Genomic DNA, 18,199 nt, shown 5'->3' on the forward strand with positions numbered 1-18,199 from the left:
TAATACCTGTAGACAGCAAAATTGCTTTATAAGCAGATTTACTCAATTTGGCCATAACCTCTACACTTTTGCCCGATAAATTCAACACTGAGCAAAACTGTACCTACAGTCGGAACGTGTAAATGCAATGTAAAAGGCGCAGACAGTGGTTGCGAATCTAGTCCGCACAGACAAATCGGGAAATGTAAAGGCACTTTTAGAAATTAGAATAGCTTGTTGCCTTTTGCTGAATGCCTGTTACAGTTCGATGGAGCACGCTAGAATCTTGACGAAAACAGCAACATACAGACTTTGCAATCCGCCAATATACATCACTTCTCGTGTTTTGCTGTCGGAACACTCTTGTATGCGTACACAAGACTGGTCTGTCCTTGCTGGAAATTAAATTCTGCCGAAATCTCACGAGACTTGGAATGAAGGTCGACCTCAGTGGTATCGATAGTGGAATGAATGGACGTCTGTATGAAAACATGGACTCATGTAAACTTTACACAACCGCAAAATAACGTTGAAAATTTAATTTGTAGGCCTTTTGTGTTCGTTGTTTTGTTCGACTCAGGTTTTGTGCTACAAATGGTTAAAGTTCCTGTGAAGTCGGATCGTCGTTTGTGTGATGGCAAATATTTATGAAGCTCTTCAAAGTGTGTATTGTGATGAAATTTGTAATTTTTTCCCGTGGGTACTCTTATACCAAATACATATTCATGATTTATTTTCAGACATGAGTTTTGATAGCCAAGCTGTACAGTTTCTCCTCGAGTCTCAAGGTTTATCAAGTAATTTCGCATCCGACGCTATTGGAACACAGAAAGATACAAGTTAGTGCACTAGTTTTTATATCAAATCGTAGCTTCAGATTCTTTTATACTGCTTAAGCTGTATTAGTGAATTCCAAGTACTCTCATATTTAGTAAAGTTCATTCTTCATTTTTGCATTCATATAAAATCTGCTGTAAATCCCATCATGAAGGAGAACCATTAGAGATGTGGAACAAGTCAAGTTGCACATTAACAGGCAGTAGCATCGACTACAGGGCACGTCGGTGAACTACACAAATAACAAATTATGACTGTTAACGTAGTCAGCGTCCCGCAATTATCATTTATTCGCAGCTGTCATTAGCCGTCTGAGAATCTTGGAATTGTATGAAGTGAATTTTTTTTAGTGCTGCATTCTGGTAAAATGAGAAAATAATAATAAAACAACTGCAAAATTTGCGAACATACCGTCAGTTTGAGTATAATAAACTTCCTTGAGATGGAAAATTCAGCTTGTGCTTTTCTCATACACACCCTGTGAGCCATGGATAAAGGTCAGCAGGCAGATTACATATTTTAGAGCTTTAAACAGTCTTTGACATGGAATAGGTTCCCGGACATGTGAGTGGCTCGAAGAGACTTATGCAGTAGAACCCAGTATGAGTGTTCATCAGGAGGCAAGGGTACTGCCAGGAGAGCATCAGGGAAGTGTGATAGGACTGCTGTTATTGTCCGTATAGATATAAGATCTGGTGGGCAGGTTGAGCAGCTATCTGCAGTTATTCATTGATGATGCTGTGGTATATGGGAAGGTGTCTTGATCTAGTATCTGTAGGAGAATGCAAGATGAGTTAACAAAATTTCTAGTTTGTGTGTTAAGTGACAGATGGCTCCAAATCTAAAAAAAGAAAGAAAAAAGTAGCCTAAGTTAATGCAAATCAATAGGAAAAACAATCCTGTAATTTTTGAACACAGCATTAGTAGTGTGCTGCTTGGCACAGTCATGTCAATTAAAGATCTAGGTGTAACATTGCAAAACGATTTGGAATGGAATGTGCATGTGAGGATTGTGGAGGGAAGACAAATAGTTAATTTTCAAACAATGCAAAATCAAGGCTGGATGTAACAATATTATGAGAAGAAAAGTTGCTATTCATAATATTGAAAGGTTAATTTTGATTTATTGGGAGTATTTTAGGAAAGTGTTGTTCATATGTAAAGGAGATCATGTATATGGAACACTAGTGCAACCCGTTCTTGAGACTGATTATTTGGGATCCCCACCTGATTGAATTAAAGGAACACATCAAAGCAGTTCAGAGGCAGGCTCTTAGATTTTTTACTGGTAGATGTGATCAACATACAAGTACTATGAAGATCCGTCGGGAACTCATGTGGGAATCCATGAAGGGAAAGTGATGTTCTTTTTGAGAAACACTTTGACAAAATTTAGGGAACTGACATTTGAAGCTGAATGTAGAACAATTAAGTCTTCTACTGCCAACATACATTTCACTTAAGGACCACAAAAATAAAAGAAAGTGGAGCTCTTTACGGTGGCATATAGATAGTCATTTTTTTCTCTCTCTATATGTGTGGAACATAAAAGGAAATGATTAATAGTGGTACAAGATACTCTCCGCCATGCTCCATATTGTGGCCTTGCTGGGTATTTATGTATCTGTAGATTCTAGATGCAGCAGTGAGTGGCTGTGTTGAGGGGGGGGGGGGGGGAGAGGAGAGAAAAAGAGAAGGAAAAGGGACTACGTAAGTGTGCTTGGGATTAGAAGGCATGTGTGAAGCTGGAATGATGGGGGTAGGGAAAGAGGTAAGGGCAGGTGAAGGAAAATGATTAGTGAAGATAGAGATTAGCAGGTTACCAGGAAGGGTTCCAACCTGCATAGTTCAGAGATTACAAGGCTGTCGGAGAAATCCACCTACGAGAATTGCCTCAGAAGACCGGCCTGATCTCCCGTCCTTCTTGAAATACCTAGGTCTGTTCCAGAATCTCTTCCCTGGTCTGTCTCCCTCCTCACTGCCACCAGTACCCAGACTCCCAACCTTCTCTCCATGCTTTGTAAAATACCTAGATCCACCCAACCAGGCTTACCCATTGTGGCTGGATACTGCATCCCTACAGAGAGATGTCTGCCCTTGTGGAGCAATACCTTCAGCCTATTACCTGTTACCTACTCTCCTTTTAGACACTCACCTCCATTGAGTCTCCACAGTTCTTGTCCCTGTACCACCCAGCAGGCCCTACTCGCGACTGTCAGTGCCGCCTCCCTTGTACTAACAGCCCTGAGACCCTGCTCTTACCACCATTGAAACATCTCTTTCAATGCCCAACTGACTCCAAACCTACAATCTCATGCCAGATCACCAGGGCCAACTGTATACTCATCCATAGCTACTTCTTATTTGAAGACATGACCTACAAAGAAATCCACAATACGGTTACCTTCAACTGCAGGGCACTGTACTCTACCGACCTGTGAACTATTTATAGGACTCCTTCCAAACTACATTGAATCCCGAACCTGTCGCCTGGTTCAGATTCATTGATGAAATTTTCATGGTTTGAACCGAGGATGAGGACACCATATCCTCATTCCTCCAGAACCTCAGTACCCTGTTCCTTCACCTGGTCTTGCTCAACACAAAAAGCTACTTTTCTTGACATGGTCCACTATCTCAAGGATGTTTCCATCAGTATCTTCATCCACACCAGTCGTACCAGCTTCAAATAAAACCTCAGTTTTGATAGCTGTCACCTGTTCCACACCAAGATTCCCTTCTGTACAGCTTAACCAGCTTGGTCATCATATCTGCAGCGAAGAATGATCTCTCTGGAAATATACCGAGGGTTTTACTGAGGCAAAATTCCAATATGTTTTATTTTTGGAAGTACAGAAGTGTATAGTGTATTTGTTATTGATGTTCTGTGGTTGTGTGTATTAGATATTTTCAGTGTGTTACATACAGTACATCACATGTGTGCAACATTTTAAAGAGAAACATAGGAGAAAGTGTAGGCCTTTGTGTAATTTATGTATAGAACACTGTCTTTTAATTTTGTTACTGTTGATTAATTATTGTAATACAGTAACAGGAATGAAGTTGTGTAATTTATAAATTGTATACTATACAGTAAGTCTTTATCTCATTCATTATCCAAGACCATGTCTGACATTATTGAACAATTTACATTCTTGCTATTTGTTTCTTCACTTATTAAAGGTTTTTAAATTTTGCTGCCCCCCCATGAACCATGGACCTTGCCGTTGGTGGGGAGGCTTGCGTGCCTCAGCGATACAGATAGCCGTACCGTAGGTACAACCACAACGGAGGGGTATCTTTTGAGAGGCCAGACAAACGTGTGGTTCCTGAAGAGGGGCAGCAGCCTTTTCAGTAGTTGCAAGGGCAACAGTCTGGATGATTGACTGACCTGGCCTTGTAACAATAACCAAAACGGCTTTGCTGTGCTGGTACTGCGAACGGCTGAAAGCAAGGGGAAACTACGGCCGTAATTTTTCCCGAGGGCATGCAGCTTTACTGTATGATTAAATGATGATGGCGTCCTCTTGGGTAAAATATTCCGGAGGTAAAATAGTCCCCCATTCGGATCTCCGGGCGGGGACTACTCAAGAGGATGTCGTTATCAGGAGAAAGAAAACTGGCGTTCTACGGATCGGAGCGTGGAATGTCAGGTCCCTTAATCGGGCAGGTAGGTTAGAAAATTTGAAAAGGGAAATGGATAGGTTAAAGTTAGATATAGTGGGAATTAGTGAAGTTCGGTGGCAGGAGGAACAAGACTTCTGGTCAGGTGACTACAGGGTTATAAACACAAAGTCAAATTGGGGTAATGCAGGAGTAGGTTTAATAATGAATAGGAAAATAGGAACGCGGGTAAGCTACTACAAACAGCTTAGTGAACGCATTATTGTGGCCAAGATAGGTACGAAGCCCACACCTACTACAGTAGTACAAGTTTATATGCCAACTAGCTCTGCAGATGACGAAGAAATTGAAGAAATGTACGATGAAATAAAAGAAATTATTCAGATAGTGAAGGGAGACGAAAATTTAATAGTCATGGGTGACTGGAATTCGAGTGTAGGAAAAGGGAGAGAAGGAAACGTAGTAGGTGAATATGGATTGGGGCTAAGAAATGAAAGAGGAAGCCGCCTGGTAGAATTTTGCACAGAGCACAACCTAATCATAGCTAACACTTGGTTTAAGAATCATGATAGAAGGTTGTATACATGGAAGAACCCTGGAGATACTAAAAGGTATCAGATAGATTATATAATGGTAAGACAGAGATTTAGGAACCAGGTTTTAAATTGTAAGACATTTCCAGGGGCAGATGTGGACTCTGACCACAATCTATTGGTTATGACCTGTAGATTAAAACTGAAGAAACTGCAAAAAGGTGGGAATTTAAGGAGATGGGACCTGGATAAACTGAAAGAACCAGAGGTTGTACAGAGTTTCAGGGAGAGCATAAGGGAACAATTGACAGGAATGGGGGAAAGAAATACAGTAGAAGAAGAATGGGTAGCTTTGAGGGATGAAGTAGTGAAGGCAGCAGAGGATCAAGTAGGTAAAAAGACGAGGGCTAGTAGAAATCCTTGGGTAACAGAAGAAATATTGAATTTAATTGATGAAAGGAGAAAATATAAAAATGCAGTAAATGAAGCAGGCAAAAAGGAATACAAACGTCTCAAAAATGATATCGACAGGAAGTGCAAAATGGCTAAGCAGGGATGGCTAGAGGACAAATGTAAGGATGTAGAGGCTTATCTCACTAGGGGTAAGATAGATACTGCCTACAGGAAAATCAAAGAGACCTTTGGAGATAAGAGAACCACTTGTATGAACATAAAGAGCTCAGATGGAAACCCAGTTCTAAGCAAAGAAGGGAAAGCAGAAAGGTGGAAGGAGTATATAGAGGGTCTATACAAGGGCGATGTACTTGAGGACAATATTATGGAAATGGAAGAGGATGTAGATGAAGATGAAATGGGAGATACGATACTGCGTGAAGAGTTTGACAGAGCACTGAAAGACCTGAGTCGAAACAAGGCCCCTGGAGTAGACAACATTCCATTGGAACTACTGACGGCCTTGGGAGAGCCAGTCCTGACAAAACTCTACCATCTGGTGAGCAAGATGTATGAAACAGGCGAAATACCCTTAGACTTCAAGAAGAATGTAATAATTCCAATCCCAAAGAAAGCAGGTGTTGACAGATGTGAGAATTACCGAACAATCAGTTTAATAAGCCACAGCTGCAAAATACTAACACGAATTCTTTACAGACGAATGGAAAAACTAGTAGAAGCCGACCTCGGGGAAGATCAGTTTGGATTCCGTAGAAATGTTGGAACACGTGAGGCAATACTGACCTTACGACTTATCTTAGAAGAAAGATTAAGGAAAGGCAAACCTACGTTTCTAGCATTTGTAGACTTAGAGAAAGCTTTTGACAATGTTGACTGGAATACTCTCTTTCAAATTCTGAAGGTGGCAGGGGTAAAATACAGGGAGCGAAAGGCTATTTACAATTTGTACAGAAACCAGATGGCAGTTATAAGAGTCGAGGGACATGAAAGGGAAGCAGTGGTTGGGAAGGGAGTAAGACAGGGTTGTAGCCTCTCCCCGATGTTATTCAATCTGTATATTGAGCAAGCAGTAAAGGAAACAAAAGAAAAATTCGGAGTAGGTATTAAAATCCATGGAGAAGAAATAAAAACTTTGAGGTTCGCCGATGACATTGTAATTCTGTCAGAGACAGCAAAGGACTTGGAAGAGCAGTTGGACGGAATGGATGGTGTCTTGAAGGGAGGATATAAGATGAACATCAACAAAAGCAAAACGAGGATAATGGAATGTAGTCGAATTAAGTCGGGTGATGTTGAGGGTATTAGATTAGGAAATGAGACACTTAAAGTAGTAAAGGAGTTTTGCTATTTGGGGAGCAAAATAACTGATGATGGTCGAAGTAGAGAGGATATAAAATGTAGACTGGCAATGGCAAGGAAAGCGTTTCTGAAGAAGAGAAATTTGTTAACATCGAGTATAGATTTAAGTGTCAGGAAGTCTTTTCTGAAAGTATTTGTATGGAGTGTAGCCATGTATGGAAGTGAAACATGGACGATAAATAGTTTGGACAAGAAGAGAATAGAAGCTTTCGAAATGTGGTGCTACAGAAGAATGCTGAAGATTAGATGGGTAGATCACATAACTAATGAGGAGGTACTGAATAGGATTGGGGAGAAGAGGAGTTTGTGGCACAACTTGACCAGAAGAAGGGATCGGTTGGTAGGACATGTTCTGAGGCATCAAGGGATCACCAATTTAGTATTGGAGGGCAGCGTGGAGGGTAAAAATCGTAGGGGGAGACCAAGAGATGCATACACTAAGCAGATTCAGAAGGATGTAGGTTGCAGTAGGTACTGGGAGATGAAGAAGCTTGCACAGGATAGAGTAGCATGGAGAGCTGCATCAAACCAGTCTCAGGACTGAAGACCACAACAACAACAAATTTTGCTGGTATTTTTTTTCTGCACATATTGCATAAACATAAAAAAATACCTCATCAGTCCCTCTCCAAATATACTGTAAGTGTACTGTATTTGTGCTGCTTTTTGAAGTGTTAACTCTGTGCTAGCCTAAGATTAACAGATACAGTTTTTTTTATCAAGAAACAAAGCAAAAAAGAATGGTTCAAATGGCTCTAAGCACTATGGGACTTAACATCTGAAGTCATCAGTCCCCTAGACTTAGAACTACTTAAACCTAACTAACCTAGGGACATCACACTCATCCATGCCCGAGGCAGGATTCAAACCTGCGACCATTGCAGCAGTGCGGTCCAGGACTGAAGCGCCTAGAACTGCTCGGCCACAGCGGCCACCAACAAGCAAAAATCCAGTTTGTGTGATTATCAGCTATAACAACTGTAAACCTTCAGTTCTTTTGACATTATTGTAAATGGTTTTGACTGTAAGTACAAAAATATATTTCTTGAGTGATCATCTATTAGAGCCAGGAAATGTGCAGAAAAAAATACCAGCAAAATTTAAAAACCTTTAATAAGTGAAGAAACAAATAGCAAGAATAGCAGGAACCTCCAGCTGATCTTGTTTGCATCAGTCCACACAAGGATACCTTTTGCTCTCAACTCATAAAGTTGGAAGGCTAATGTTGTCCATCTACTTTCTAAGCACATAATATGTGGAGAATCAATAGTTCCCATATACCTAATAATATCATTAGACATATCTTCCTGCAAAGCTTCTATTCTGTCAGATATTAAATTTCGTAATCCTCTTTGCCACAAGTTTAACAGTTGATAAGGACTTGGCTTTAACTAAGTAATTATTTGGTTACTTCAATTTGTACATACTATTCTCATTTATTGCTGTTGCAACGTACTTTTCCTTATTGTACATACAACAGACTTGTTACTGAAAAATGATGGATTGTCTCTGTTCCACCATCTTACATAAAGTAAATTCACATTTAACTATGACACCTGTTGCTTTAATTTTTGTCTTTTTTCTATCAACTTGTGTATCAGCGTGTGTGTCATCAATTCTTTCTGTAGGTAAATTCTGTCAGTTCACCAGTACCGATTGTGAAGTTAACATCGATCTACTTGAATTCATTCTGAAGTACCAGAATAAATATTCTGGTCATTATATATGGCTTTACCTGCTGCAGTGAAGAATATCTTTTAATTCCCTTCTGATTATTTGCTATTTCCCTTGTTTTTGCTACAACAGTTTCTTGCAGTGTCACCATACTTATTACAGTTTTAGCTTCTTAGTCCCTTGTAGGAATTGCACACAAAGTTTATCTTTCTTGTTCAGCTGAAGAACTGTGTCACTATTGACAGACTAGCAGTTCTTTTTGTACTCCACTTCCTGCAACAGTTTAATCTCCAGTTATTGGTAAGTTGGAATTTTGGAGACTCATGATCATATCTTTGTAGTCATCTGGTAACAGTGCCAATAAAATGCATGTTACCCACTCATCTTTCACTTCAAAATTCAAAGCACTTAACTTATGAGTGGAAATTATTGTGGTACATATTCTTCTGCTGTTGTACGGTTTCCCAGGTGTACTGTTCTCCAGCTGTACAGTTCTCCAGTCCCCTATTGTGGGAACATAGACAGCAAACTAATTTTTAAGTGAAATCTTGAGTCTTCATATACCTGTTTTAATTTTTCCTGGGCTTCTTTTGCATTTATATTCCACAGGTGCATGGCAATTGCTGGATTGAGTGACAGTATTATTTTTGCTCCAGCACCACAGACTTTCAGCTTGTCCTTTACATGTCCGGCAGATGTATTCCCATAACTTTTCTTGTTGAAGATATTTGTCATTGTAAACACATGAATTGTAGTTCTTTCTTCCTTTCAAATTTGTAGATAGTAATGAATTTATGCCATTATTCCAGCTTCAAACAGATCACTGAGTTTAGTTATTTGTGGTTTCATAATTTTTAGCAAACAGCATTTAATGGGTGGACTAGGTAAACTGGGCCCATATCATGTTGTTTTTTGCTTTAATATTCAACAAAGTGATCACGGTTTGAAGTAGCACAAAAACACGTTTTGTTACACACACACACACACACGATACTTGGATATGCGCATAGGAACAAGAAGAAAGGACATGCATAGAATTAGTGGCAAAGGACAATATATCAGCAGAAAAAAATGAAATGATTTTTTGGCTGGGGACCCCATCTGGGGTTGTTCGGCCACCTAATGGAAGTCAGAATATTGGACACCACTTTAGCGAGTCGTGCATCAATAATGATGAAGACAACGCAACACCCAGTCCCCAAGGGGACAAGATCTCTGATGTGACTGGGAATCAAATCTGGGCCCTCCTGTGGCAGTTATCCGTACTGACACTAGGCTACAGAGGCAGATTATATCAGCAGAAGCATAGATTGTCATTTATAACAAGATCTAAAATATTGTAATAAGCTATGTTTCTTGCCACATTCTCACAGCCAAGAATACATTTTTGAACTAAGAAATGTTCTGTGTACAACAATGTAGGGAAAGACAAATTGCTACTTACCATAAAGAAGACATGTTAAGTTCCAGGCAGGCACAATTAAAAGGCACTTACATAAAGCTTTCAATCACAGCCTTCATCAGTGAAAAAGACACACACCATTCATACAGACATACTTGCACACATGGTTGCCAACTACAGCATCTCGGTCCGTAATGCACCTATCACATGGAATACCAGGAGCAATCTGGAGGGGCAGGGAACGGAAAGGGATTGTAGTGTGTGGATGGGGAAAGAGACAAATGCTGTCTGGTAGAGTGTGGCTAGGATGCCAACAGGTGCAGCGTCAGGAGGTTGCAGGGTTAGGAGGTGGGGAAAAAGGGAGCAGAAAAGGAGAAAAACAGGGAAAGACGGGTGGTTGCATTGGCAGACAGTGGCAAATAAACAGGGTGGAAGATGAGAATGGGAAAGAGATGATAGGACAAAGGGTATGGAAACTGTTGGGTGGAGGGTGTGGGGACAGTAGTTACCATAAGTTATCTATTTTCTATAGGAGTGTTATTAAAAGGTCATAAAAAAACTTTTTTCAGTGAACAGTGAGTAAACTCTGAGATCAAACCTCAGTTTTTTAGCTGGTTAAGAAAATATTACTGCAACATATGCAAAAAATCGTTCAATTTGTCAGGTGTGGGAGTCAGGCTGAAATATCTCATTCTAAAGGGAAAGCTCACTTGAGTTTTCTTAAAATAAAAGAGAGGATCAACTCCCTTGAAAACTTTTCAAGTGCATCTGCGAGTGCACCAAGATTCTTGACAGTTGCGATAATCATTTTGTGCAAGGGACATTGTTAGAGAAGCTTAAGCAATAGTGGCCTTGAAAGATGCTAATGAGAAGTTTCTATTGAACTTGTGTTCAGATGCTGTTTCCAGATAGTTCACTTGCTTTTATCTTCAAACTGAGTGCAACAAAGTACAAATATATGATCGACTATGGACTTGCTGCCTACTTTTCTTACGGGCGTAAAAATAAGCTGCATCAGTCTGATGACTTTGTCCTATGTTTTGATGTGACATTAAATAAAATTTTAAAGATGAATCAGATGGATATCTTTGTGAAGCTTTTTGATATCAGTAGAAGTAAAGTTTTGTCTGGATAAAAATTATAAATCCTTAGGAAAAGTAAGGAGAAGTAATGTGGAAGCCACTACAGAATGTTTAACAGCTGTGTATCAGTAGCCACCAGCATTGGTGCATGTTGATCACAACAACAGACATGCCATTGGATTGCAAAGCAAGGGTAGCAGAGCACAGCAGTAAATGGGACCACACAGTGATAAATGTGTAGCTAGTGGGACAATTTCACCACACTAGATTGAGTCTCCTGTTACTGGTGGTGTAACAAGGTACTGCAATTTAGTGAAAGAAATAGGCACAGGAGGCATATAAATAAGTCTGGATTTTAAGGCAGGGAGCACTTCTCGCCACCAGAAACTGGTAGTACCACCACAATGCCAGAGCTATGCCGGACAATGGGAATCTCTAGGAACCACATGGTTTTGGGACTGGGCTGCAGCTGCCACCAACAGTGAGTCCTTCATGAGACTTGGTATCACAGCCCTGCTGACCTGCCCTCCCCGCCTGTCGCCGTGGGCTCCGAGTTCCTAGTAGGACCTGGCACCGTAGCGCCAGCTGCTGTCCGACTCCTGTGTGAGGGCAGTGGGTCGAACTCTGGGCAGTCTCCACACGCCGCCACTGTGGCCACGTGCAAAACCGAGGAGCCATTGCCCGAGTGTAAAGTCCTCACTCCACGACAAGTAGCATTGCTGAAGGTGACAGCTGTGGCTTCCAAAGGCCGCCAGCCTCAGCAATGCAAGGCACTGGCTGAGCAGCTATGGGTGGAAGCCGCCACCCGTTCATCAGCACCAGCAAGGGGACAATGAGTAGAGGCGTGCCTGCCCCGCTATGTCTTGTACTGAACTCAGTAAAAGTCACTTTTAACTGTCCACAGCATTTCACCTTGAACCACCAGCCTATCGTCTCCAATCACTCATCCTCCCAGCATGCACAGCACGCTGTGTGTTTTGTAAAGTGTTTTAACAGCATGTTTTTAAACTCATTAACATTGAAGTTTCTGGGTTCCTTTTTGTTAATGGAGAGAGATAAGCTCTGCTTTGCAAGTGGTATGTGGATAATTGTTTTGCAAAATACATATATTTTTGATGATCCACCTTCCAACTGTGCAGAATATACTGAAATGAGAAAATATTATTTCCTTTAAAATACTGTACCACTCGATGGTAGAAAATGTGTCACACCTTGACAGAGTTTTGATAATTTTGAGTGATTTATTGACTAAATTTGGAGCCACTGAGAAATATTTCGGCACAAACAAAAGACTTTTTTATTAAATTTGAACTGGTATTTTTCAAAACTGTTTCTTTAGAATGTATATCATTGTAAGAATGTTTCAAACTACAATTTGACTATTTGTCTCTGATTTGCAAATTATTGTACATAACTTGTTGAAGAAGATTACTAAGAATGACAAAATACCATTTTGTGTAAGTTTCTCAACATTGGAGGCTAATATAATCTGTAACCAAGTGAGACTAGGAAAATTGAGGGTTAACATATTTTAGAATCATTTTACACTGCTAATGGAATGTCTGACATAATTGTCGGAAAAAAAAAAAAAAAAACCAAAGCCCATTACATTAATCTTTGCTGTGAAGCACATACCATTTTGGAACAAAATTTAAAACTTATTTACACAAAATCAAGTTATTCTTCAATACTAGATTACTTTTATTTATATTTAATGATGAGGAATGAAAAACACCAGGAGCTTTGGTAAGTTATTAAACTGAGTTTAATCTTTTCACATGAAAGTGCAACAGTTGAGATTGGTTTTTGGATAAATGGAAATTTTGTTGGTAACAGTCAGAACAAGTTTAATTGCCCAAAGAACAGTAGAAAATGCAGCAAGATTACATCAAAGAATGAAGATTATACCATTTACCCAATTGCTGTTGACCAATGGTAGTTAACCACAGGTAATGTGAAGAAAAACTGCAAAGAGCCAAGAAAAACCCAAAAAGAAAAGAGTAGAAGAAGGAAATTTCCTTTAGAAGTAAAACGAAACTTGAGGAACTGAGAAAAGTTGAGAACCATGAATTTTTGATTGGAGAAAAAAACAACCAATCAAACACTGAAATGAAATGCTACAGAAGAAAAAAAAAAAAAAGTAATAATGAAATCTCACATAGTGAAGTTATTTTGCATATTTCAGCCTGCTTTAACATATTTATCATAGAGTAGGTGATGTGTGATGTTACTGCTAGTAATAATTTAGAACTGTCTAGGCATGAAAAATATGCTTTTTTACTATTTATTCTATATTGGCATCTCTCTGACTTACATTTTGAAATATACTATGTTAAAAATTCAGTGTAAAAAAAAATAGTAAAAGGAGAGCATTAGACAGCTATGAGGGTGGTAGAAGCCAACAAATAAGATACTTTTTTCTTAGAAGGTAAGTAAAAGTTTGTATGTTAAAAGCTGAGGGCCAAAGAAAAGTTTTTTTATTTAATTGTGGAAAGTCAGGAAAATCAATACAAGACTAAAAGTATAAACCATGTTAAGAACTTGGATTGCAAGCCAGTATGGCAGATCATATAAGAAACATATTATGTGATTTGGACTAGTACTAACCAAAAATGAAGGCTAAAGGCTGGAAATAATGTACAGAATGTCTAAAAGAAAATATTATAGAAAGAGAAGAGTAGCTGGAAATGAGATGGGATGGGATACTTGGGAGAAGAATTTAATGGAGCACTGAAGGACTGAAGTGGAAACAGGGCCCCTGGAGAAGAAGGTATCCCCCTCGAAATAACTGAGATCCTTGGGAGAAGCAGCTACAAAGCTATTCCACTTGATGTGCAAAATTTCCTCAGTTTAAAGAAGAATGTAATTATTTGAATTCCAAAGACGGCAGGTGCTGAAAGGTGTGAATACTGTGAAACCCCTATTTTACATTTTCATGCAGTCTAATAAAAAATGCAAATTTGTGGAAAGTACAGAATTGAGGAAAATGTTAAAACCCCCAAAATATGAGCAAAAACACGTTGAATTGACATATTTGATTAAAAATTGCAATACTCTCCAATACTTTGTATAAAATCTGTCTAAGTGAAGGAAATCAAATATACAATACAGTGATTATGCAACAATTTCTGGCATTGAATTTCATCAGCTCTTAAAAAACAGCAAGTAAAAACTCACAAAAAAGTGATATTGTATCTGGGTACAAGGTAGTCAAACTGTTTTTCAGTACACGATGATTACAAATTATACGTTCAAAACACGTGTTTTTGAGAGATCATCCTTTGTGCTTACCCAGAAAAAAGGAAAAATTGATGAACATGTTGTATTAAACCAAAAACGTCACAGCAGCTAAGTGGTTAAGCCATAAGCGTAAATGCAGACATCTGCTTAATGACATACTTTGTATGATTGCTGCTATTGTTTAATGCTTTTCTTATGAGCTGCACTTCATATGGTCATCACCATCAAAATGTCATTTTAGGCTTGATGAGAGAAACAGACATGAAAAAAATGAGTTTTTCCCCCAATTGACGTTAAAAGCTTATTAGAAGTCGGCTGAGCAAGTTTCTGTACACTGTGTAATATGTAAATCTGAAAGAATGCTCTGGTTTGCTTCACGTCCTCTACCACTACTGCAAAGCTTTATGATATAGTGTGTGGTTCAGAGTATATACATGAGCAGTGGAGGCAGTTGTTGCAACTGTATTGTGTCAGATTTGAACACAAAAATCTTTAAAATGTGCTTTCGCAAAACCCTCCTCCTATTTCCATGTGTCATATCTTTATAGCACATCATCTGCTTGAAAAGCATCTTTCCAGCACTTCACAAAATGCATTCACACCTACCTGCACTCCCTTTGCTGAAGGGCCACTCCCCCTCTCCACGCATCCAGTAGGTGAGCTCATTTTACTACATGTGTTAGTGTGTTGTGGTGGCTGCGCTGGCTGTTGGGTGACTTAACAAGTCACCAACCAGTAAGAGTCAGAAATGGGTGACGTTTCCTCAATTATGACCGAGCATATTCTTTGAGTCTCAGTGTTTGAATTTAAAAGGTTGACAATTGATATTGTTGCTGAATACAATGTGTTGTTGTGGTCTTCAGTCCTGAGACTGGTTTGATGCAGCTCTCCATGCTACTCTATCCTGTGCAAGCTTCTTCATCTCCCAGTACCTACTGCAACCTACATCCTTCTGAATCTGTTTAGTGTATTCATCTCTTGGTCTCCCTCTACGATTTTTACCCTCCACACTGCCCTCCAATGCTAAATTTGTGATCCCTTGATGCCTCAAACATTTCCTACCAACCGATCCCTTCTTCTGGTCAAGTTGTGCCACAAACTTCTCTTCTCCCCAATCCTATTCAATACCTCCTCATTAGTTACGTGATCTATCCACCTTATCTTCAGCATTCTTGTGTAGCACCACATTTCGAAAGCTTCTATTCTCTTCTTGTCCACACTAGTTATCATCCATGTTTCACTTCCATACATGGCTACACTCCATACAAATACTTTCAGAAACGACTTCCTGACACTTAAATCTATACTCGATGTTAACAAATTTCTCTTCTTCAGAAACGCTTTCCTTGCCATTGCCAGTCTACATTTTATATCCTCTCTACTTCGACCATCATCAGTTATTTTACTCCCTAAATAGCAAAACTCCTTTACTACTTTAAGTGTCTCATTTCCTAATCTAATTCCCTCAGCATCACCCGATTTAATTTGACTACATTCCATTATCCTCGTTTTGCTTTTGTTGATGTTCATCTTATATCCTCCTTTCAAGACACTGTCCATTCCGTTCAACTGCTCTTCCAAGTCTTTTGCTGTCTCTGACAGAATTACAATGTCATCGGCGAACCTCAAAGTTTTTACTTCTTCTCCATGAATTTTAATGCCTACTCCGAATTTTTCTTTTGTTTCCGTTACTGCTTGCTCGATATACAGATTGAATAACATCGGGGAGAGGCTACAACCCTGTCTCACTCCTTTCCCAACCACTGCTTCCATTTCATGCCCCTCGACTCTTACAACTGCCATCTGGTTTCTGTACAAATTGTAAATAGCCTTTCGCTCCCTGTATTTTACCCCTGCCACCTTCAGAATTTGAAAGAGAGTATTCCAGTTAACATTGTCAAAAGCTTTCTCTAAGTCTACAAATGCTAGAAACGTAGGTTTGCCTTTTCTTAATCTTTCTTCTAAGATAAGTCGTAAGGTTAGTATTGCCTCACGTGTTCCAACATTTCTACGGAATCCAAACTGATCTTCCCCGAGGTCGGCTTCTACCAGTTTTTCCATTCGTCTGTAAAGAATTCGCGTTAGTATTTTGCAGCTGTGACTTATTAAACTGATAGTTCGGTAATTTTCACATCTGTCAACACCTGCTTTCTTTGGGATTTGAATTATTATATTCTTCTTGAAGTCTGAGGGTATTTCGCCTGTCTCATACATCTTGCTCACCAGATGGTAGAGTTTTGTCATGACTGGCTCTCCCAAGGCCATCAGTAGTTCTAATGGAATGTTGTCTACTCCCGGGGCCTTGTTTCGACTCCGGTCTTTCAGTGCTCTGTCAAACTCTTCACGCAGTATCTTATCTCCCATTTCGTCTTCATCTACATCCTCTTCCATTTCCATAATATTGTCCTCAAGTACTTCGCCCTTGTATAAACCCTCTATATACTCCTTCCACCTTTCTGCCTTCCCTTCTTTGCTTGGAACTGGGTTGCCATCTGAGCTCTTGATATTCATACAAGTGGTTCTCTTCTATCCAAAGGTCTCTTTAATTTTCCTGTAGGCAGTATCTATCTTACCCCTAGTGAGACAAGCCTCTACATCCTTACATTTGTCCTCTAGCCATCCCTGCTTAGCCATTTTGCACTTCCTGTCAATTTCATTTTTGAGACGTTTGTATTCCTTTTTGCCTGCTTCATTTACTGCATTTTTATATTTTCTCCTTTCATCAATTAAATTCAATATTTCTTCTGTTACCCAAGGATTTCTATTAGCCCTCGTCTTTTTACCTACTTGATCGTCTGCTGCCTTCACTACTTCATCCCTCAGAGCTACCCATTCTTCTTCTACTGTATTTCTTTCCCCCATTCCTGTCAATTGTTCCCTTATGCTCTCCCTGAAACTGTGTACAACCTCTGGTTCTTTCAGTTTATCCAGGTCCCATCTCCTTAAATTCCACCTTTTTGCAGTTTCTTCAGTTTCAACCTGCAGTTCATAACCAATAGATTGTGGTCAGAATCCACATCTGCCCCTGGAAATGTCTTACAATTTAAAACCTGGTTCCTAAATCTCTGTCTTACCATTATATAATCTATCTGATACCTTTTAGTATCTCCAGGATTCTTCCAGGTATACAACCTTCTTTTATGATTCTTAAACCAAGTGTTAGCTATGATTAGGTTATGCTCTGTGCAAAATTCTACAAGGCGGCTTCCTCTTTCATTTCTTCCCCCCAGTCCATATTCACCCACTATTTTTCCTTCTCTCCCTTTTCCTACTGACGAATTCCAGTCACCCATGACTATTAAATTTTCGTCTCCCTTCACTACCTGAATAATTTCTTTTATCTTGTCATACAATTCATCAATTTTTTCATCATCTGCAGAGCTAGTTGGCATATAAACTTGTACTACTGTAGTAGGCATGGGCTTTGTGTCTATCTTGGCCACAATAATGCGTTCACTATGCTGTTTGTAGTAGCTAACCCGCACTCCTATTTTTTTATTCATTATTAAACCTACTCCTGCATTACCCCTATTTGATTTTGTATTTATAACCCTGTAATCACCTGACCTAAAGTCTTGTTCCTCCTGCCACCGAACTTCACTAATTCCACTATATCTAACTTTAACCTATCCATTTCCCTTTTTAAATTTTCTAACCTACCTGCCCGATTAAGGGATCTGACATTCCACGCTCCAGTTTTCTTTCTCCTGATAACGACGTCCTCCTGAGTAGTCCCCGCCCGGAGATCCGAATGGGGGACTATTTTACCTCCGGACTATTTTACCTCTGGACGCCATCATCATTTAATCATACAGTAAAGCTGCATGTCCTCGGGAAAAATTATGGCTGTAGTTTCCCCTTGCTTTCAGCCGTTCGCAGTACCAGCACAGCAAGGCCGTTTTGGTTATTGTTACAAGGCCAGATCAGTCAATCATCCAGACTGTTGCCCCTGCAACTACTGAAAAGGCTGCTGCCCCTCTTCAGGAACCACATGTTTGTCTGGCCTCTCAACAGATACCCCTCCGTTGTGGTTGCACCTACGGTACGGCCATCTG

The 18,199-nt window shown here is 39.6% G+C and overlaps 1 protein-coding gene across 1 annotated transcript in view; it reads left to right on the plus strand.

Moving 5' to 3' along the window:
- Window positions 1-370: 370 nt before the first annotated feature.
- The window catches only part of LOC126262865 (zinc finger protein 184-like), a 367,123-nt gene continuing 349,294 nt past the window's right edge, over window positions 371-18,199 (plus strand). The window contains exons 1-2 of the mRNA XM_049959732.1: window positions 371-641; window positions 720-818. Coding sequence (XP_049815689.1) covers window positions 614-641; window positions 720-818 — 127 coding nt within the window. The 5' untranslated portion in view covers window positions 371-613. The remainder of the gene's footprint in view (window positions 642-719; window positions 819-18,199) is intronic.

The sequence above is a fragment of the Schistocerca nitens genome, chromosome 6 (assembly GCF_023898315.1).
Source record: "Schistocerca nitens isolate TAMUIC-IGC-003100 chromosome 6, iqSchNite1.1, whole genome shotgun sequence".
Classification (NCBI taxonomy): domain Eukaryota; kingdom Metazoa; phylum Arthropoda; class Insecta; order Orthoptera; family Acrididae; genus Schistocerca; species Schistocerca nitens.